At 38.9% G+C, this 22430-nt stretch overlaps 1 protein-coding gene across 1 annotated transcript in view; it reads left to right on the top strand.

The window, feature by feature from the left end:
- Positions 1-21835, top strand: part of LOC146596609 (neuronal acetylcholine receptor subunit alpha-7) — a 39148-nt gene extending 17313 nt beyond the window's left edge. Inside the window, exons 2-9 of the mRNA XM_085303657.1 lie at positions 1878-1922; positions 6770-6879; positions 14415-14494; positions 15719-15886; positions 16488-16682; positions 18039-18125; positions 19094-19203; positions 21282-21835. Of these exons, the coding sequence (XP_085159783.1) occupies positions 1878-1922; positions 6770-6879; positions 14415-14494; positions 15719-15886; positions 16488-16682; positions 18039-18125; positions 19094-19203; positions 21282-21800 (1314 nt within the window). The 3' untranslated portion in view covers positions 21801-21835. The remainder of the gene's footprint in view (positions 1-1877; positions 1923-6769; positions 6880-14414; positions 14495-15718; positions 15887-16487; positions 16683-18038; positions 18126-19093; positions 19204-21281) is intronic.
- The last annotated feature ends 595 nt before the right edge of the window (positions 21836-22430 follow it).

The following is a 22430-nucleotide window of genomic DNA, read 5'->3' as shown; positions in this document are numbered from 1 at the left end:
AAATTATCATTGGTGGGGTTTGCATTTGACCCCAAAATGGCTATGATGAACAAAAACACATGCAGATTTTACATACCGTTAATTTGCTACACTTGTTTAGTTCATGGTGGTGTAAATGACCTGTTATGCATTGCTTCTTCATTCATTCATGAAATAAAGATTGTTGTGCTCTAATAACATATGCAGGTTGTTGAGAGTGGCATCAAATTGATATGACTAGAGAATGACAGTTACTACTCCAGATCAATCATTTCTTTGACTGGCAGACATGTTCAGCAGTGCCGTCAGCACTTCAATGCAGCAACATAAGGTCCCCCTAGTACCAAAGGGTTACTGAGATCTGCTTCTCCAGGAAGCTATTTAAATGAGTTGCTCTCTTGAGGAAGATATGGTGAAAAAGTAAGGTTCAAGGAGGTGATTATGCAGAAAATAGAGGAAGAGTGCTGAATCACTGGCTATGATCTATGCTTCCCTATATATTTTATCTTATTTTAAAGGATGGTAGGAATGTGCATTTGCAGGCAGACTCTCTTCATGTACTATACCACTCTTAGCCTACCTATCTTTTTTATCTATCTCATGTTGTACATTTAGTTACGATCACACACAGTCTAGTTACATGGGCGTACCTTTACTGAGGCTGTACTTCAAAAGGCCTCACTTGCTTCTAAAATACCATTGCCTCTGGCAGCTGTATTTGGTTTTTCACACTGGGTAACTTTTTACTATTGTGCTGCCCTAATATGGGTTCAATTAAAGGTCTCTCAGTACTTTTGTTCACTTCGAAGTGCACTAAACAGCAGCAAAAAAGAGTATTTATCTTTTAAAGAGAGCTTTTTTGCATAAAATGTGATTAAACCTTTCCGGCCATTTTGGGGGGAGTTAGGAACAAAATTTTAAGTTCAAGAGTGATAAATTTAAGTTTAAGGATGTAGACACATTAGCAACTCTAACAGCCCATGCTATACAGATGACTGAAAGTTGCTATGACATTTCCCTAGACTAAATGAAGCTCTGGCTGGTGGACTTTGGCAGTGAAGAGCTGTGTGCTGGGATAGATATTTCGCATTCAGCTCAGAAAGTGCACAATAATTACAGTATAGAGTGTATTCCATTAGCTTCACCCAACCTGAGTGGATATTGATATGGTTTGAGGGATGAGTAATTGCTAGTACCTCCAGAGAAATGAGGTCACCAACATTTTCCTGTGTGAAGTGAAGAATTAATCTTCCTAATTAACTGCAGCACTAAGATGCCAATTCTGTCACCTCAGCTTACATCAAGTAGTCAGTCATAGGAGGCAAGGCAGAAGGCCTTCAGATGGTAGGTTCTCCAGGCAGAACAACAATGTTTTGCCCCGACAACAGTTTTCTGGTAAAGCTGTGATACAACATTTTTATGTGGAGTTCCAGTGCAGTGTGGCCTCAACACATCATCTGCACTTAGTCACACCGTCCGAGTTGATRCTCTCTCTATTCTCTGCAGGCATCTAGTGTGTAAGGCAATTAGTGGGAGGGCTGCTCCCAAGCAAAGGTGAAACAGGCAGTACTCTAGTTTTGCCTAGAACCGTTATACTCTAGTATAACCTGTTCTGCCTTTGGGATACCTTATTAAAGAAGAATCACCAGGGAAGAGTCTGGCAGAAGGATACCCTCAGCACACAACGTGACTGATTGTGGCAATATGAAATACACTGAAAAGCACAAATGAAAGCTTCTGTCACAGTGAGTGAGAGGCAATGATCCTCTTTGTTTTAAAAGGTATAGTAGCAAAACTCTTTCATAATTGTCAAGTATATTGATCGGTATCACCTTTCCTGTACATTACTAAACCATGGTTTGTTTTTGTCTTTCTCTTATCCTTCTCCTTCCTCCCAGGATGAAAAGAATCAAGTACTAACAACAAACATCTGGCTACAAATGGTGAGTTTGGGGGAAAAAGAAGTATCCCTCTCCCCCTCAGTTTTTGAGTTTAATCTCATGAGAGTTTGAGTTTTATGAAGCTTTCAAGCTTTTGTTCTCTATCTTGCTACTTTGAGGTGAACGGAGAACTGTAAGACTGAGATTTAAGACTTGATACTGTTTCAGGCATTTCTGAAACTTCAAGAATTTAAGTCACCACATTTGAATGAATCATAAACTCAYTGTAGTTGTTTTAGTCACTCTAAACTCTGGACCAACGTAAGATGCCAGTGTCCTAAGAGTCTCAGGCAGGGCAACTACAGCTGCAAGCTCCTCATCACACATTTCAGCAAATCCATTATGTTTTGGTAAATCATTTGGTTATGAAAGACAACATATAMATGTATGAAATCCACTTCTTGCATAGTAACTGTTGTGATCACCATTCTGGAAATCTCTAGATAGTTCTTCTGATRCAGGGGGAAATTTATTCTGAAGTTCATTCACTCCTGAGATCTGCTGCCAGTCTCCTGCCTGAAGGTCTCTGCTTTTCTATTTGCTTTGCTTTCAGTCTGCCTCCTTAAGAGGCATTTTAGTTAAAATGGCCATGCTGTTCACATGTTCGAAATGCTGTTGTTCAGACATAAATCATCATCAGAAATTAACTGCTAAAGATGAAAGCTTTTTATGTTACTTTTTCAAATTCAGTATCTCTGCTACCTGGCTAAAATGGCTACTGGAACATAGGTTCAGTTTCCTGGTCCTCAGCTGTGAACTCTTTATATTCGCCTAGCTTCCCAGTTTCTTTTGCATATGCATTATGTTCATTTTCTAACAATAGTTTTATTTTACTTTTTGCTGCAATATAAAAAAGCCTCCCTCCCCCTCCCCACCGAGTTGTCACAGTATTTCTGGTTCTCTCTTACCACTTAACAAAACTCTATTGCCACCGCAAGGTAATGTGGCAGAGCACTTTGCCCGCTGTTAACTTGTGGCTGACATTAGTGGGCAGGAGTAAGTTTCACTCACTTTTTAATAAATGGAACAGATATAATACAGTATTCAAGAACTTGGTAAGGGTATTTTGAATTTCTTTTCCCTGTCAGTTTAACTAACAAGAGAGCTGCTCCTAAGTGAAGCAGCCTACACAGCTTTATTCCGCTGGATTGGTTACCTTCTTGCACCAGTGTGATACTAAGGCTTAGACCGAATCAAGTGCTTCTTACCACCTGGACTGCTRTGGGCTCCCAATGCTTCCACACAAAATGTCTATTGTAAATCAAAGATTCACAAAGAAAAACATAATAGGGGAAGCTTTTGCCGTACTACAGCAGCTAGGATGAGAAYGTGCTGTACTTTAATTTCTATCTGTATTACAGAAACTGAACTGATTAAGATTTAGAGAAGAGTTTTATTACTCAAGACACTCATGTTGCTTCAGCAGAAACTTTACACCTCTCAGTGTCTTTAATTGGCTCATTCAGTTTAAATTAATTCTTTTTCCTTTTATTATACCATTTTTTACAGAATGCCTCTTATACTGGTAAGCCTCAGGAAACAAATGAAAGATTAGTTTGTTGATCTGCAAAGGACAGCACGGCTATGCCATTTATTCACAAAGACAAGCTGACAGGGAAGAAGCATCCAGATCATGCTATTTACAGACTTGTTTTACAGTAAGATTCAAATGCTCAAATGTAGTATTTTTGGCTGTGAGCTACAATGACAACAGTTGCTATGATTTCTTACCAGGACAACAGACAGCAATTCATACTCAAGAAGCTATCACTTACTTGTCTCTCTCTCTCTACAGTGTCCTTATCATTGCTGAGATTTTTTTTTCCCCAAGGAAATTCTGAGTCTCTTAAATATTCACTGTATTTTTTTGTGATTTATTCACCTTAGCACATTCTCTGTGTGGAACATGCTAAGATACCAATGGGCAGAGCARCTGATTACTACAAAAAATGTAACCACTGCTCACAACCTATGAAAAAAACAGGGACTGTGTTTGTGCATTAGTTACCTGTTAATGGCAGGCTGGATACATTCTAAGCATGCTTAACACAAACGGATGTCATTTGATYATGCTAAATAGTCTGAAGCGTTAAGACACCTTTCCCTGAATGTCACTCTCTACTACCTTCCTTGATGTAAGTGTATATAATCAGAGACGCATCTTAAATATATTTTATCTAATCATCATTGGAATAYTAAAATACCAAACTAACCTGAGAAAGAGAAGAATATAAACTTAGTATTTACACATTTACACTTTTTGATCCTGAACACTATCTTCAAGGTGATTCTGTTCAGATTCTTTAAATCTTAAGTTTGATCTAAGTTATAGCAGAAGCCTTGCCTAGTCGCACAGAGTAATGCTAATCCCAGTATGCCTAGTTGTCTTCTATCTTACTCTGCGTCAAACATACCTTAGCCACAGTGGAAACTGTAGCTCCAAAGTTAAAACAAAATGAATGAGCTTGTGTTCAGCTTGACAGGTATAAAAGTATTTCTACACAAGGCTAAGCTGAGCCAGCCCAATCCGAAATACCTAGCATTATTTCTAATACAGACCTCAGGGTCAAGCTTTCTGTCACCCCTTGGATAGTCTTTACACCATTCAGTGCTGCACAGTGCTATATAGTATTGGGCCGCAATAACTGCTAACAGAAGTTTTAATGGGGAAGTACTGGATATATCACTATTATTTTAATGCAGTTTAGATAGAAATCAAGAGCAGAGCCAGCTGCACGCAACCTGCCAGGTGGGCATCAGCTGCCCCCAGACCAGGATCCTCCAGGCTGCTAACTGTGAAGCACAGAGGGGCTCGTCCTGCCAGCTCAGGAAGTGGCAGCACCCAAAGAAAGCYCCAGGGTTTAAACACAACGTCTCCAAACAGCACGGTACACTCCTTTACATTGCTGGGCTTGGTAAAATAACACTGGTACCATGAGATTCTCTCTATTTCTTAATCCTGTGAAAAGATAAAGTGGTAAAAAAAAGATAATTTTTTTGTAGGGATCAGCAGGTTAACGTAAAAAAAAGAATTTAACTGGTGATGCATTTACTGTAAAAAACGGACATAAGATTTCTGGGGGAAAAAAAAAGAACAGAAAATGAGAAATAGCTGATCAGCTTACAGAAGCTGCTTGTAGATGAGCTTGAACAATATGCATGGGTTAATTAGAGAACTGTGAATGGAACAGGTGGCGAAAGGAAAAAAACTAACAGAGCTGGTGAGATATTCCGATTTAAGATTTCTGTTAAAAAATGGTATCTGGAATGTAAAAGGAATAAGAAATGTACAGCTCAGATAATCTGTCTAGGTGACAAGGCACTGCAAATTCACTGTAAAACATGAAGGGGATAAATAATGGCAGCACATGCCAACAACCTGTACAGCAAAAGCTTTACAAAGGCGAGTGTGTGATAAATACTATTACATGTCCTACATGCAGTAAAACCAGTYATTTACAGTTACTGATCTAGAGACACAAAAAAGAACTTGAATTCAGGCAGTATGAGGCTAACTGAGGACTTGTTCGGTGAATGAAAAATAATTTTTCCTTTGATTGTAAAGCAAGGAATTGCACAGAGCAATTCGATGTGAATGCCCCATGAAAATAATCAATAATATTATTTCTACAATGCCCAAGGTAAAAGTTCTCTGCTATTAATGTCTGTCAAAGACTTTGGCAAGGGCTACTGGACTGTTGAAGTGCTAAGTGTTGTACACAACCTATTTGGAAGGYTTACATTTAAAAGACTAATGTTTGGCATTACAACAGCACTGCAAATATAGAGAAGCATTCACTGTAACTTATGTGATGCCTACAGTTATTTGAAGTTAATGTAAATAATACAATATGGGGATATAGACAGGCACAATGTAATGAAGCACAGATTTATTAGAAAGAAATAAATTGTATGAAACAAAGTGAACTATATTTCTTCTTTATACCGTTTGCGCACACAGTAACCACCCTTAGTAACATCCTGTTAAGTCAGCTGCTTAGYATGGGGTGAAGTGTGACATCAGGTTCAGAGAAATACAGGACGTCATGCCAGGAGTCGCAGCAGACTGTGGGGGAACAGCTGGTTAGAGCATCCAGGATGCTCCACGTCATGCAGTTCGGGCAAGTGCTTTGGTCTGTGCCTCAAAGGCAGCACCAGGAATTAAGGAGCATTACTGCAGATGAACGCCCCGTGCGTTTCGCTGCGATAAATCGGCGCCTGTGCTGGCGGGCGAGGAAGGACCAGGCTGGGCGCTGGCGCTCCTCAGGGCTGACCCCACCGCGCAGCTCCTGTCAGCCCAGGCAGCCGGCTCCGGGACACACAGCCTGCCCCCCCCGAGGCCATGGGAGCTGCTAAGGCCTCCTGTGCTTGGTGGTATTAACTATCCTGCCWCTACAGTCATTCTCCCTCTCGGCAGACTGTTGGCAGCTCTGCCACATGTCACAGTTACTGTAAGCTAAGAACTTCCACCAACAGCAAGCAGAGTTGCCTCTAAAGAAAAAAGTAATTGACATTAATGTATGAATAATAATAAAAAAGCTGTTCCTTCCCAAATTGATCCCCAAGACAGCATGAACAATAAAATATAAGCACTCCTAATCTTATTTTATAGGCTGTTTTATCCATTGCAGTGTGAATTGAAAAAGGAGAATTTTATGCTTTTCAGTGAGCTCTAGCTGGCCTATTTCACCTTTTCTAAATATTTCACTGTCTGAACCTTAAGAGTATTTAACAAAAAAAAAAAAACCCACCACATTTTATTTCAAGATATACAGTCCCCTGGAAAACTACAGTAAACCAGTTGATGGGAAAAGTGACATAACTTACTTTTCTTTGTGCATATGTCTTAGTACTGGACAGATCATTATTTACAGTGGAATGTGTCTGAATACCCTGGAGTGAAGAATGTCCGTTTTCCTGATGGCCTGATATGGAAGCCAGATATTCTCCTCTATAACAGGTAGACACACTTTTTTTTTGGATGGGGAAAGAGAAAAGATAAGGCAAATGACAATTAACCCATCAAAAAACCTAAGTTTTGCAAATCTGGAATACTAGAATATAACTAGTCTCCTGTTTACRTAATGGAAGGTCAAATATTTAATGACCAAAACCACCCTCACTGCCAACAATGCCAGTCAGAGTTTGTTTGATGGTTAGAAGAGTAAAGTTTGCTAGCAGTGTTTAATGGTACAGATAGTCATAATTTTATCTTAAATTATTTGCTTGGTCTAAGTATTTGCTTTGAATTCAGGTTTGCAGACTTTTGACTGCTTGTCTAGTTTTAGTTGGGTTTTCACTAGAAGCCAAATAGGTAAATGCCAGCAGGTATGTCTGCATTTTCTCATGTGCAGTTTTGGTGTCACTCTGTCCTTGCCCCTGCAAAATTAGCTAGACTATTCACTGTGCTTCTCTAAAATGTCTGTTCATAGCTGGATTTGAGGGGCAGAGAGATTGCTATCAATTCACTGCAGAAACTCTGGCTGACATGGATAGATTCTTCYATTGCACCATTATGTGATAGTGCCCACTGTGCCATTTATTTAATTTAAAAAGATCAAACAGTATTATTTCTTAAAAAGAACATAAAATCAAATATGAGATTCTTCAGTAATGTGTTTTTTGGTAGAGTGTATAAAAGGAACTCCATACATGACAATTTTTTTTATTTAAAGTACAGAAAAAATGAGGCATTAAACCAAAAAACAGAACAAATGTTAATTGTTACTGCCCACCTCATGAAAACTATGTACAGTGGAGCTCTGCAACCTTCTGGAAGATTACACATAAGTTAATGACTCATATTTTGTAGTATTTTCAGTAAGCTTTAACTATGGAATCATACTACCTTAACAAATTACAGCAGTAAGTGCCAGGTGAAATTGTGTGCTAGTCCATTTAAGATGGAGTTCCAAGAGTTAATTTACTGTAAACCCCAAATCCATCTAAAATAGCATGTTGAAAAATAAAAACAGCATTGCTTCTTAAGCAGAAAAGTTACTAGCTTTAATGTTGTCTTGTGCAAAACCTAGGCATACATTAAGGCTTTCAATCTACTTTGTTAACATCTGTTTAGTGGAACATAGCAAAACATAAGTCCAAGCTGGACTTGTGTTATTTTAGTCCAAGTTATTTTTGCATTTGTTCTGCCAGGTAAGTGTCTCTGAAAAGGCAACGCATACTCATCTATGTTCAGTTACTTTTTTTGGGGGGGTGGGGGGGGGAGGGCTGGTCTACAAATTAGAACAAATGGCCTGTTCGAGCTCTTCATTTGATTCAAAAATGAGACTTTCTTCCATCCCAACAGAGCAGTTTGGGATGCTATAGCGTTGTTTCTAGTTAAGCACTGATAATATTTTGGGGAGAAAGGCTGGGAATGATACCAGTGAAAGTGTCTGGTATCACAAGAGTAAAATATGAGGATGTTCTACAGGACTGGTGAGATCCAAAGAACCAAAGAGGCAGGATTCAGAATAGCAGTATCTAATACTATTGACAAAAAAAGGAGTTCATTTTGTTGTGAATTAGCTCATTAATAGAAATATCTTTTGAGAAAGGTTTGTATTGTGMTCTCCCATTCACAGCCCAGTGTATTGCAAAACCCAGTGATGTACAAGGACAATGAAAGACATAATTCATCTGACATCTTTTGCCTGTTGTTCGATAGCACAGTCTTGTTAAAGGGCAAAATTATTAGTAAATCTGACAGCGTGACAGGCCTCAAGCCAATGTATATTAAGTATTGTGCTGTGGTTTCTGTTTGCAGAGCAGTGATCTGCTGACACAGAAGAAACTGAATAGAAGAAGTAAGAGTAAAGTAGCCTGTACCAGAAGAGTAAGGAAAGTACTTAAGCTTAGTCTTCAGAGCTTTATTATTAGCTTAATCACGTGACTTTTATAGCCCTGATGGCTGAGGTTTAAATAGATTTTTTTGAAGCCTGAACTTCAAAGACATGAAAATAGAAAAGGCAGCATTCAGTTAGTAAAATCTGTTGTATACATGTATTATTAAAGAAAGAGCTTGACAGCACTTAAATTTAGCAGGCCATGTTATTAAGCACTATTCATACTATTTTCCCATATTCTGCACATGATTTTGACATATTTACAATGAAATCCCCTGCACTGCAGGTTTCTGTTATAAAGCAAAAGAATTGCTGGATTTTYTGTCTGAAAAAGAAGGGCTTGTTCTGTCCTTCTGCTGATTCCAGTGAACTAAATTCTTCACTCAGTCACGTGCATGCGATGTCTGCACAGCTGTGGTCAGGGAATAAAAATACCCCCAGTTCTATCACATCGGTCTTGCAAGGGGGAAGGGAAAGGAAGCGTACGAACAACCTGGTATCAGTGGATGCATACACCTTTATATAAGCAGTCTCATGTTTTCAACTAGGTCCTTTGTACAACGGCGTTGTGCAGAACCATAGCATCAACCGCTGAACTGCTTTATTAGCCACAGCATCATATGCRAGTATGAAAGRCAAAATATCCATACAGACTACCTTTMATCTGTCTGTATCTTGTACTGTCTTGTACATCTGTACTTCTTTGCTCACCTCACCACTGAATAGTAACTAGACCATAAAGTTCACACCAGAGTTCTGGACCTGTATTTACCAAAAGAACAAGTCAAAGTCTAAGAATAACAGTTTCAATTATTCAAAAGCCGAAATCTCTATACATTCAGTATCTTTAATTAACTTCAATTAAATTTTTTTCTTGGACTTAAAATCTACTGRGTATAAAGGAAAAACTGACAAATGCTTTCGCTGCAGGGAATCCTACATGGTGAATCAGTAAAGAGTCTGTAAGCAAGAACCTCCCTTTAATTTTTTCTTCATTAGACAGTGAATCAGTTTGTTTGCAATGTAACTATTTGTGCTGCTAACGAACAATGTGTGTAAGGTGTAAACCTTACAAAACAGCCTGCACTTTAAAGCCCAAATGATCTTCCATTTGAGTAGAAGGAATAGCCACAACTCATTTCAGTTTTGGAAAAAATGAGCATTAGACAACGATAATTACCACTGTTTTCCTCCTTCCCAATAACATACAAGTTTTTACTTGCTACTTGTTAGTAATTAAGAGAGGAAAACCCTGAAGAAAAGCAAAGACCTTTATCTCGGACCATCCCAGGTTGAACAGAAGGCCTGTATGTGCATACATTACATCTCAACAAGCTGGCTTGATGATACCCCAATTTCCATCTGCCTGTTGCGCACAGTTAAGATCTAGTGCACAACTAGATCTTAATTTCCRCCTCTCTCAAGAGGATCCTGTTGGAGTACAGTCAGTATCCTTAACAGCGGGATTCCTGTCTCATTGCTCAAGTTACCCTTTAAAAAGATCATTTCTTTGGGGCTGAGAGTCTATTGCTGCCTCCAGCAYGGATGTAACCACACGCATCAAAGGCAGCGCCACACAAAATAAGCAGGGACCGTGTGCCAGCCGCGTTAATGATCTCAGACTGCCACTGGTGTAACAGAAGCACAGTCAAAGCTCTGCCGATGGCGAGCAGGGGTCTCCCTTGAGTGCAGGGGCAGCAGTGGACTGCCAGGAGGCCACGCTCCTCCTCCAGTGCTCTGACCGGGGCAGGGCTCTGGCTGACGTGGAGTTTGGGAAGGCTGTGCCTCGGCTCCTTCTTCAGCCRCAGCTCTTCAGAACACGTTGGTCCACTAACAGTGACGACGAGAGCCTCCTCTCCCAGCCCTGCAGCCACGTCACAGCACAGAAAGTGCCCCGGCTTAACAACTTGCCTTTCTCCGCCATTACTGTGGCCCAACTGCGCAGTGCCCCAGGCACTGGAAAGACTGTACATCTGCCCTGTACATGTTTTACTGCTTCTTCTGTGGTACATAAGATACTTCTTTTTTTTTTTTTTGCCCATGGAGACAACATGAACCTTTTGTCTTCCCGATGGCTTTTTCCACTGTTTTTCTACCCTATGTCGCTAAGAAGACAACCCTGCTGTGTACATCAGCCTGATTCCCCCTCTCCTTTTCAGGAGCTGCTTTTTGTTTCTGTGAGACCTGTACAATAGTTGTACCCAATATGTCAGCTGCAGTTATACTGCCCTTTTTCCATTTGATGATCACCTTGATGATTAATGCCACTGTCACAGGTGTTGCTGAATTACAGTGTTGTTCTAACAGCTCGCAGTGACAGCACTGGTCAGCCACGTGAGTGTTTCTCTCTAGGGCCTACGTTACTGCTTTGCTTATGGCACACTTCGAGTGCTTCTCTCAGCAGGACATTTAATGCTGAACTCTACTAGGGTTCAGCATATCTACTGCAACTGCCTGTCAAGATTACTTCTTGTTTCTGGTTTAAGCATTGTAATCAGTGCTTCAGTTGTCCATACACCAGCCTAAAAAGATTTTTCAGAAGGTCTGTACACAAAGTAGAACAGTATGCAACCTGAACAGGTGTTCTTGTAACATTAATTTTCGTTAATATATCTTTCACTGCAAATTTGTTTTCTCTTGAGCATCTTTTCCTGGCTATATTGATTTCATAAATCATACCATTCTTGGGAGAATTGGCCAAATCATTCATTCACTTCCAYACTCTCGCTCAATAACACAGTGTCTATGCCATAGAATAGATACTCTATGCAGGCAGTTGGAGATTTACAAAATGAGTTAGGACACATAAATCTCTCCCTCACATATATCACATACAAGAGAGAAAATTTCTAATGGAATTTATGTGTCTGAGGATTTATGCCTCAATATGTCTATGTGCATCCAAAATTAAAGGGYCATTTTAGAAATTTTCTGCTGTTCTTCGAAATACTACTACATATATGCTAACTGTAGTTCATTCACAAAATAGAAGCAAAAGGGTAGGTTAATACCTGAAYAAATGAAAATACTACTTTGGGGCTAATAGAGGTTTTATAATCATGGCATATCAACTATGACACACTCATACCATAATTATTCTACAGTGTTACTATCTGGAACACACACTTATCCTCAAATCTTATTCACAGTTAGTCACAGGACAAAGCTGACTATTTAAAATGAGTTCCTATTCTTGTGTGGAATTGCACTGGGAGTATGATTATGTTCTCTTACAGAGACACAGCATTTTGAGATGGATGCTTTCAATTTCCATACACTTCACTAGGGACATGCATCTGCAGTTATAAACTGGAAGAAATAAATGAACAATAAAATCATTTTTCATTTTAATGAATACATTTTTTAATATGTCTTGATCCCTTACACATCTTGCTGCAGCCTCATAGAGAGAAACCTGCAGGAGCTACCTAAATTATACTATTAGTCTGTTGTGCTACTGCATAATCTCTGCCATTTACTTTTAAATAGTTGAAGAAATTTTCTGTTTGTGTTTCAATTTTTGATATAACAACCTAAATATATTAATGTATTCCCCTATATCAGCTAAGGCTTTTTGGTTCTCTACATTGCTCTAATTAACGCTGTATTCTTTAGATTATAAACACGGGAASAAAACAGGGTTAGTTCATCTACAGTTTTTCTCAGGGAACCTATATCTTGGCCTCTGTACAAATTCTAGGACTGACTGYATTTGTGTCCTGTGAGGCCTTCTTCCACCTTCTTAATTATACTGGATTCATTAAAAGTGCTTATTTCTGGTGGTAGTATTTTCCAAATAGCCACACAGTTTACACTGCTTCATGGAATAATACAATTTCTGTTAGTTGTGTCTTGTTTTAACACTTCCATTTTTTCAGTTCTTATAATCCTGAGATAATTCCAGATATATCTTAGTACGATTTTATCCGACATGTACAGCTTTGTCATCTTAGCATACTGCAGTAAATATCTGCTCTTAAGTAGCTATACCCCAAAGAAGAAACGTAGTAGAAATGATTTTCTATAATTACATGTGAGCATTAAGTATCACCAAGCAAAGCATACTAATTTCATGTACTCTCTACTGAAGCACTGCATTTCAAAAAATAATTAGAAGCAGTGTAGTTTCACTTCAGTTTGTGCAGAACAGAATCAGAAAGGGATCCTAAATTTGAAAGTATCTGTGAATTTTTAATTTTTTGTAAAAAAAAAAAGAGTTATTTGGAAAAATGAGTTGTGAATGTTCCCAGTAAACCACAGTAGTGTTATGATGTACCAACACAGATCAAAAAAAATTCTCATGAGAGAAATGTAGAAGCTAAACTTTTCTGAAGTCCCACTAGGTATTCTATATRAAGTGTGTATGCAAAGACTTTTTCACCAACAACTAGAATACTCACACAGTTGAAAATACCCTCAGAGTTTGTTTTGCATGTAATAATTTCTCATGAGTTTATTTTTCTGAAAGCCCGCTCCAAAGCAAAGGCATCTATTTGGAAGCTACAAACAATGCAACAGAGCATAATAGTGTACGTCTCATTTTGCTTATTCCCTGTACAAATGAAAGCCTAAGAAAAGACACTGGGCCTATAATCACTACCAACAACCATCACACCTGAACTGGACACAGAGGAGGATGCAAGGAGCATCCACTGCCAATACTTTCCTGCTGCATTTCAGGCAATTTGATCTAGGCACCAGTTCAGTAACTGTGACAGTGAATTGGAAAAGAAACAATTTCTTTAATAGATAAGCCCCAAACCTTTACAGATTTATAGATCGGAGTCTACAACAGTTTGTAACAAGAACCTATAGGAGTAAATATCAATAGTGAAATTGGGCATAATACTATATAAGCATATATATATACTGCAATACTAAGTAATCTAAACATCTTTCACATAGTGATTTAAATGAGCAAATTTACTAATGTTTTCATAGAAAAGTCAATCTGGTCATTTAAATATTTGAAAATATTTTGTATCCTGTAAGTTTCTAAAATCTTATTGCTTAATAAATTCCTGGATCGTAGTATGCATGGAGACGGCATTTGGTGGTATCTGCCAATTCATAATTTGAGGTATTTCACAAACTAGCATTATGATTCTTTTCTAGTTAAGTAAGAASAGCGCACCAGTAGTGCTAATAGAAACACTCCTGAACAGCACCGTTGGACCAAAATATACATTACAGAACCTTTTATATAACATGTAGTAATAATGTTGACTGGTGCAAAGGGGCAGGATGAGGTAAGATGCTGAAGTGTTGGTCTTCTCCATGCTTACTAGCTGCTGTTAATGTAGGCAGGAAGAGGAGAATAGATTTCCTTGTACAGTTGCTTGACCAGTTTTTAAGAAGTGCTTACTTTCCAAATAGAAGTCAAAAGAGCCAAGGTGCAGTAATGAATCTGGCTGGCCAGGAGAGCAGGGACAGAATGAGGTGGGTCACCTTCACTTGCCACTGTCRATCAGGAACAAATCCAATACTATCAGGCCAGTTATCCTGAGGCCACAGAAAACTGGAGCCATGAGACAGGCTGTCAAGTTTTATTTTGGGCAGAAATAATCCTTCTAAAAAGAACAGATTCTTCTAAGATATTATTGAGCCAAACACTGAATATATAACTCATTTTGTTTCTTCCCTATTCTAGTGCTGATGAAAGATTTGATGCTACATTTCACACTAATGTTTTAGTCAATTCTTCAGGACATTGCCAATATCTGCCACCAGGTATGAAGTCAGCTGTTTTGATACAATAAATTTTAGTAACTCAGACTACTGATATATGATGCAGTTTTAAATTTTACATCAATACTTGAATATTTCATTTATCTAGCTAGTCATCATTTGATAGATTTAAGCCTAGATGCATCACAAATGACAGGGAAAATACCTCTGTATGAAAGCCATCATGCAAGATACGTTTTTAATAGTAATTATGTAAATTCTTCTGTCATAATGTACTGATTTTGGAAGTGTGGAAGTATGAAGGAAGATAAAAAAACAAAAGTCCTTCATATAAAGAGATACTGTTTACTGAAGTAAAGGTATACCTCTTAATAAAAATGTAATTCATTTATTTAGTTGTTTCTTCTATTAATAAGTTCACTTTACAAAAAGATGCTTAGTAACATCTTGGATGTATCTACTATCTGAAATGATTAGCTCTATATTTTATCAAAACAATTCTTAGTCTGAAAGTAGGCAGTGCTTGATCTTTATTTGATATCAGAAATACGTCACTGAATCTCTGTATGTATAGCAGGTGGAGTACTGTTTCTATTCCCTAATTCAGTTAGCATAATTCTTAGAATTTGACCTTTCCTAGAATTTGAATTTTAGAAAATACAGCAGTAGAGCTAAGTGCTTTCCACACATACTAGATTTCCCTTCTAAGACCCCAGAGGACTATGGGGGTTTACCTGTTATTCTTTCAATGTAAGCTATTCCATTGGGTTTTTTTTCAATTTGATTCTGAAAGCTGATAAATGGCAGGGCTCTGATCAAACAAATGAAAAATAAGAAGCTACCATCCTGAATAAATCAAGTTCATGTAACCTTAAAAATACAGTAAATAATCTTTCAGGACTTCTCATTTTATTCAGTAACAGAAATAGGAGAAACAGATTGCATTTTCTGCTGCATTTCAATCTGATAAACAATAACTAGAAATCTGAGCTCTTTCTTCTCTAAGTCTTTTCCTACTATTTGGCAAAATGCGAATGCAGTTCAAAAAGTAGTTTCGAAYATCAGTAAATGAATAGTGCAATTTCTTCCCTTTTGTATAACTGAATTTTGCTTTCTACATCTTAAGTCATGACTGACATAATTAAATATGCTTTCCAAGTAAATACTAGGGGGTGCAATGTAGAACAAGGCCATGTTACAAAATGGACATGGAATTATGTGGAACAAGCATTTCAATTTAGTGTTCTTGTTTGCAATCCAATCTAGGCATATTTAAAAGCTCATGCTACATAGATGTGCGCTGGTTTCCATTTGATGTTCAGAAGTGTAACTTGAAGTTTGGATCCTGGACCTATGGAGGCTGGTCCTTGGACTTACAAATGCAAGAAGCAGACATATCTGGCTATATTTCAAATGGAGAGTGGGATTTAGTAGGTAAGCTCTAGATTTCTTGTTTAAACTGAGAACTTGCAGCCTCTTCTCCATTGCCAAAATGGACAGAAATAATGAYTGGGAAATGAAGACAGAAATGAAATTAATGAAGTGCCTTAGTGTAAATGAAGATCAAGCATTATGGAGTCGTACAGCTACTGAACTATTATACTACTCAAATCAATGTTATCAATACAGATTTGTACTGATTCGTTAATCTAGTTAACCAGTAATTTCTAGATAGATATACAAACTTGTAGTCTTTACAGATACTCAAACAAATACACTGAGAAGTGGATTGCTAAGAACATGGCACCTTTAACTCTGAATGTCCAACTAGTGGCATTTGAATCTCTAAGAACAGACCTAAGATGAAAATCTCAGTCAGTGACAAAATTGCTCCTTGAATTCAGTAATTTCATCTGACTTTCCTTTATTATCTGACAAATAAACCCACTTAACTGGAAATTAATTTAAAGAAATAGTTTTACCTGTAGTAAAACTTAGAATGCTGTATTTTTCCTTTTCTATCTAAAAGTAACTACACTAATACAGATTTTATTAAAATTTATTTCTGGTTTTCTTTCTTTCCCCTCCTATACAGGAGTTCCTGGGAAGAGAACTGAGAGTTTTTATGAATGCTGTAAAGAACCTTACCCAGATGTAACATTCACAGTAACTATGAGACGTAGGACTCTCTATTATGGACTCAATCTTCTTATTCCCTGTGTACTGATATCAGCACTTGCCTTACTAGTTTTTCTGCTTCCAGCAGACTCAGGAGAAAAGATCTCATTAGGTAAATCTTTAATAGAATATTGAAAATGTTACTGAACCAAGAAAGTTGCCTATATTTTAGTAGGCAAGCAGGATGAGTTTCTGTGTCTTTTTCTAACTTCTAGCTCATGAACTACTTCAATATGTGATGCTCAAGCATGGTGGTCATGGTGAGCCCAGCTGGCAGCTTAGGGGAGGCTGAAGTTATGGAAGAGAAAAATTTCAGGCAATCAAACAGAAGCATGACAACTTCTGACTAACTTAAACAGCAGAGTTTCAATTTTTTACATTTGCTGAATAAAAACCCCACATTCACAGAGTAAAGCTTAAGTTTATATATATGCCTTTGAACACTTTAAACTGCAATTCTTAATATTCTCTTTTAGTAGTGAATAATACTAAGAGCCTAAGAATACTCTTTGCCTCCTCACAAAAGATTTATTCCACCTAACTACTACTAAATACTATTCTAATTTTTACAGAGTTTTTCAGCTGAATCATTGGCTTGAGAAACAAATCTGACGGCTTTAATTACTTCATTTTTAAGATGGTTGTTAAATATGTAACGAAATTTTCCACCCCATACAAAAGTGCAAATGCACTAGCTACTGTGTGAATGGAGCTGTTACAAGGTAGAAATAAAACGGACGTTTCTCCCCAGCATGGCTGGACTGAGCAGTAGCCTCCTGGCCCGTGTAATTCTTTGCTGCCAAGTCCTTTCCACCAGCCCTTTGTCTAAGCCTAGTCCTGAGGAAAGAGCAGAGCCTCGATCCGAAAGGCTGGGCACCGAGCACGGAGCAGCAGAAGGCAAACTCCAAAAATCAACACACAGGTGGCTTGGACATAGCTATGTGCAGAACCCAGCAGCTATTTCAAGAGATATTACAGGCTGTCCTGCAAAAGAGATTGTTGTCTATCACAACTGTGGCTTCCACACCAATKAATCAAGGTGTCTCATGCTCGTATATTCAAAATCATGCCACATTTCTACAGCAAACAAACAGSAAAACGTACTTTGATTTACCTCAGTTGCTTAGCACACGATGATAAAAACTGAGCGGTTTTGCAATCATTGTTATGCAACTTAAAAATAAATACATTTGTGCAAGTTCAGAATACTCAAGCCTATCCGAGCAGCATAAAACCTCTTGTGTTCACACCAGTCTTGCRGAACAGTAACTGACACTAGTTTGGCAGCACTGCTACCCTGAACCTGAACTAACTTGAGAAAGGATAGGAGCACTATCACTGTGCTGGTGTGAAGGTAACAGTGAGGATACATCCTGCTAAGAGCATGCCTTTGGATTAATTTTCTTCTTATTATTGCCTTGTAATACAAGCCATTAATTTAATTTCAAATTTCACATTTATCTTTCAGGTATAACAGTTTTATTGTCTCTCACTGTCTTCATGTTACTCGTGGCTGAAATTATGCCAGCAACATCGGATTCTGTGCCATTAATCGGTAAGCTAACTACAGCTTTTATTAACTTTTATTTTTTGTCAAACAAGCTGTAATGGCTTTGCATCGAGGCCAGCAGTAAGGCAAATTACACCRCGTACAATGGCCTACTGCAGCTGAACGAGAAGGCAACGTTTAGGCTTAACCCCCCGCGAGTACGCAGCAGTGCCCGCAGGAAGCACGGAAGGTGCCTGACCCCCGGCGGAACGTGATGGCAGAGAGCCGGGGGCCAGCCCTGACAGGCCGGGCCGCAGAGCCCGGGGCGGCCGGCAGAAGGGCGTCAGGCTGGGGGAGCCGCGAGAAGGGCCCAGATGCCACTGGGCTGCACTGGGCGATCAGCAGCCCCCAGGGGCTGCCAAGGTGCGCTGTTGCCTAATGTTGCCTTTAACAGGAGTCCCCCACGGGAACAGCGACCTCCTGTGCATCCACAGGCTCTCTGCTCTGCAGAAGGGTCTAGAGCAAAATAAACACAGGCCCCCCAGAGCACCGGGGAAAGCGCGGGGCAGGCAGTTCCCCACGGAGACTGTTGCAGCTTATGCAATGGGTGAGATTTCAGGGATACAGACCTGAGCCTGCTGAAAATCCCCCCCCTGCAACTGCGCAAACACAAAGAGAAACTTTTCAAACGAAAGACCAGTCAATCTCTAAAGTACTGGTCAATGAAAATCGGAGGATGATTTTTTCCAAGGCTATTTAGAAAAGGTACATGATCAGCTTCCCTGAGAAAATTCATACAGGTTGGCTACACTCTGCCAAAAGAGAGGCTGCTACTCCTGCTTTGGAGAAATCTTGCCCCAGTACCTGAAGTAGCATGTGCAGCACTAGTGAAAAATTGACAAAAGGAATTCACAGTAACATGGTGCATATACACGAACACCCACTATGATAAAGTGCGTATGTATAAATAAGCACATAGGTACAACACRGTATCATTCGAAGTACGTTGCTGTAATTATCTGTTTGCTTTGCAGCTCAGTATTTTGCCAGCACTATGATTATTGTCGGTCTTTCTGTTGTTGTCACTGTTATTGTTCTGCAATATCACCATCATGATCCAGATGGGGGGAAAATGCCTAAATGGGTAAGCTTTGATTTTAATTTATAAATGTCCAGATGAGAGATGTGATACAGTAGCTGGTAACCCATATTTACTTCCTGCTGTTAAAATAAATAAATCCTTCCCCAACATTTTGCTTTGAAAGAYAGTTCCACCATAAATGAATTTTAAAAATATCTTACTTTTGGTGGGCTTTTATGTGTGAGTGTGTGAGTAAGAGAAAGAGAATATTCACCTTGCTTCTAAATTAAGAATGTCCTTCACAACAGTTAGGGGCACCTCAGGATTTTGAWAAAACCTAACTAAACAGATGAAGGTGATTTTCAAATGAGCTGCAATGAYCAGTGGTGAAAGAGGTAGGAGAAGAGCATCAGTTACTGATGGAGATTATGATTGCATGAAACACGCCGGCCTCACGGTGTGACYGCACAGCTGCTATACACTTCTGTGCTGTGCATAAGGAAACATCCATAGCCAAAAGCACCACAGCTGTTCAAGTGCAAGCAAAACTTGCTCTTGCAATTCTGATCTTAACATCTCTGGTCAAGAATATCTGTTGAGTGCAAATGAAAATTAAGTTCTTTCTTAAAGCAAATAAGGCTTTCTTCCTAATGTACTTCTATGAGTGTTTCTTTTTTAACAAAGAGTATTAGTCTGCTATTGCAGTTCTCTTTGCACAGAACAAAATTAAATAGTAAATACCGATGAACAATTATCCATCCTTCCTCATTTCACCCAGCACAAGGCAACACAAGGCACTGGTGAAGATCGAAAGACCTTTTTCTTTTTTCTCTCTAGAAAAATATGAGTTATTATTATCCTTACTARTCAAAAAGAATATGCATACAACAGCGCCCTGCAGACAAGACAATGAGAGGTTCTCTGGCCCATTCCGGGATAGTGAGTTAAAAAAAAGTGTATGAAGAGAATAAAAGGTATACATCTTTAGACTGAAGTTTGCTGATCTACAAGGGACAGATCTTTAGTATTGAGTCAAACATCCTCATAAGACAGAGTAATTGATATTGAGGAGCGAGCTTTGATGTTCAGAAGCTGAAGTCCATTGGACTCTACTTTGATGCTGGTGGCTTCCGGATCAGGCCCTCAGTTAAGAAAATACTATCCTTTTAGGTGAAAAAAAATAATGGAAATAGAGTAACAAGGCAAGATCTGTCTTCTGATGTTTGCCTGGATATAATATCTACTCTGAGTAGAAATCTGCAGTCAGAATAAATCAGACATATCTAATATTAATTACAGTGCAAGAGTTGTATGTTATATGAGACAATAATATTTCATTAGTGCTCTGAGAAAGAAACACTGGAATGAGCTCTTGAAATCTGATTGAAATAAATTATAGAAGCTTGAATCTGAACTGGGGCAGTCTCTGGCTTGCCTGCACTTTCTGTAARGCTGGATTAAGACAATATGGGACACAATAAAATGAAACCTAGCGATTAAATTTTCAGCAATATTTCTTCTTTTAAATCAAGATTTTTTCCCCATATTTTCTGTGTTATATTCAGATCTCTTTTCTAAAATCTGCTATCAAGTGTTGTGAAAGTCATGTGTCAACATAGGCAAAACACTATAAAATTTAGCATTCTTGTTTTATCATTATAGCACCTGTTCAGCAGCCACCCCTGAACAGTACTGCCACACGAAATGAATCTTAAAGCAGAAATACAAGTGAAAGAATTCACCAAGTCTAGCRCAGAGCTACTTAAGATTATTCAAAAATAACTGTTCTTTAATAAATGAAAAATTTTTATTCATGGTTTCTAGCAAAAGCTGAAAAGGCTGCCATATTGCTGTTCAAGTGTAACAAATATCAGTACTATCGAGACTCCCACCAGAGGAGGGGAATCTCAATAGCGATAGTTTAACAACAGCCTCAGGCAATCAACAGCACTGCTGCAGCAGGAAGGCAGACTCAATGGCAAACAAATCAATTGGAAAATTATGGTACTACCTTTTAAAACTGCTGTGTGGGATAAGAAGTGACGAGGGAACAGACATCCACCCAGGCTGTAAAAATGCAAATAGTTACTGAGGACAGTAGTTGTGTATAGCAATGCTTATTCTCAGTAATCTTCTTCCAGACAAGGATCATTCTTCTGAACTGGTGTGCTTGGTTTCTGAGGATGAAAAGACCAGGGGAGGATAAAGTGCGTCCTGCCTGCCAACATAAACAGCGTAGATGTAGCCTGTCAAGTGTGGAGATGAACACCGTGAGTGGACAGCAATCCAGCAATGGGAATATGCTCTACATTGGGTTTAGGGGGCTGGAAGGGGTTCACTGCACACCTACCACTGATTCAGGGGTGATCTGTGGGAGAATGACCTGCTCGCCAACAGAAGAAGAAAACCTCCTGCACAGTGGCCACCCTTCTGAAGGTGACCCAGATTTGGCTAAGATCTTGGAAGAGGTCCGCTACATCGCAAACCGATTCAGAGACCAGGATGAAGAGGAAGCCATTTGCAACGAATGGAAGTTTGCAGCCTCTGTAGTAGATCGACTCTGCTTGATGGCTTTTTCAGTCTTCACAATCATTTGTACAATTGGTATTTTAATGTCAGCACCAAACTTTGTAGAAGCTGTGTCTAAAGATTTTGCTTAACTCCTAAGTACAACATGATTCTCTGAGGTATGATATGTAGCAAATCAGAAGTGGTTTTGTTTGTTTAATTGCGTGTTTTTAGTAAGTATTCTGCTCATTCTTTTGACTCCTCTTGCACCATTCCTGGCCTGGAGCTCCTTCCAGGCAGTGGCAGTGTTTCAGCAGGGGAGCCAAGGAAGAGAGGAGCCTGGGAGAGCTCCTTTGCACACACTACTGTGGGAGACATGAAGTTAAGTGACTATAAGCACTTCCTTTAGGAAAGAATTAAATCCCAGTGGATGGAAGCTCAAACAGCACAGAGAGAAGTGGAAAATCACATGCCTTTCAAGTTACTGTTTCTTCCTGAGTGACAGTATGCAGCTCTCTACTTCAACTCGCTAGTCAGCCCCATAACTCCTTCTATGTGTTCTGTAGGGAATTTATGTGCTAATACAGGATGCAGAATTTGCATCCTGTATTTCTTGCCAAGAGGCAAGAAACCTGAAAGTTAAGATGACACAGCACATAACATGTCCTTCTGTATTTTTCTGTATTTGACTTAGAATTTGGCCCAAATTCTTAAAACAGGTTTCACAGTAGCTGTTGAGGTGTTTTCTTCTTCTTCATTCTCCCCAGAAAGACATTCTTTTA

Source organism: Rhea americana, unplaced genomic scaffold, assembly GCF_003343005.1.
Source record: "Rhea americana isolate MKP2758 unplaced genomic scaffold, rheAme1 scaffold_2, whole genome shotgun sequence".
NCBI lineage: Eukaryota > Metazoa > Chordata > Aves > Rheiformes > Rheidae > Rhea > Rhea americana.
The sequence above is the reverse complement of the archived record's forward strand: the minus strand, read 5'-3'. Positions and strand labels throughout refer to the sequence as shown.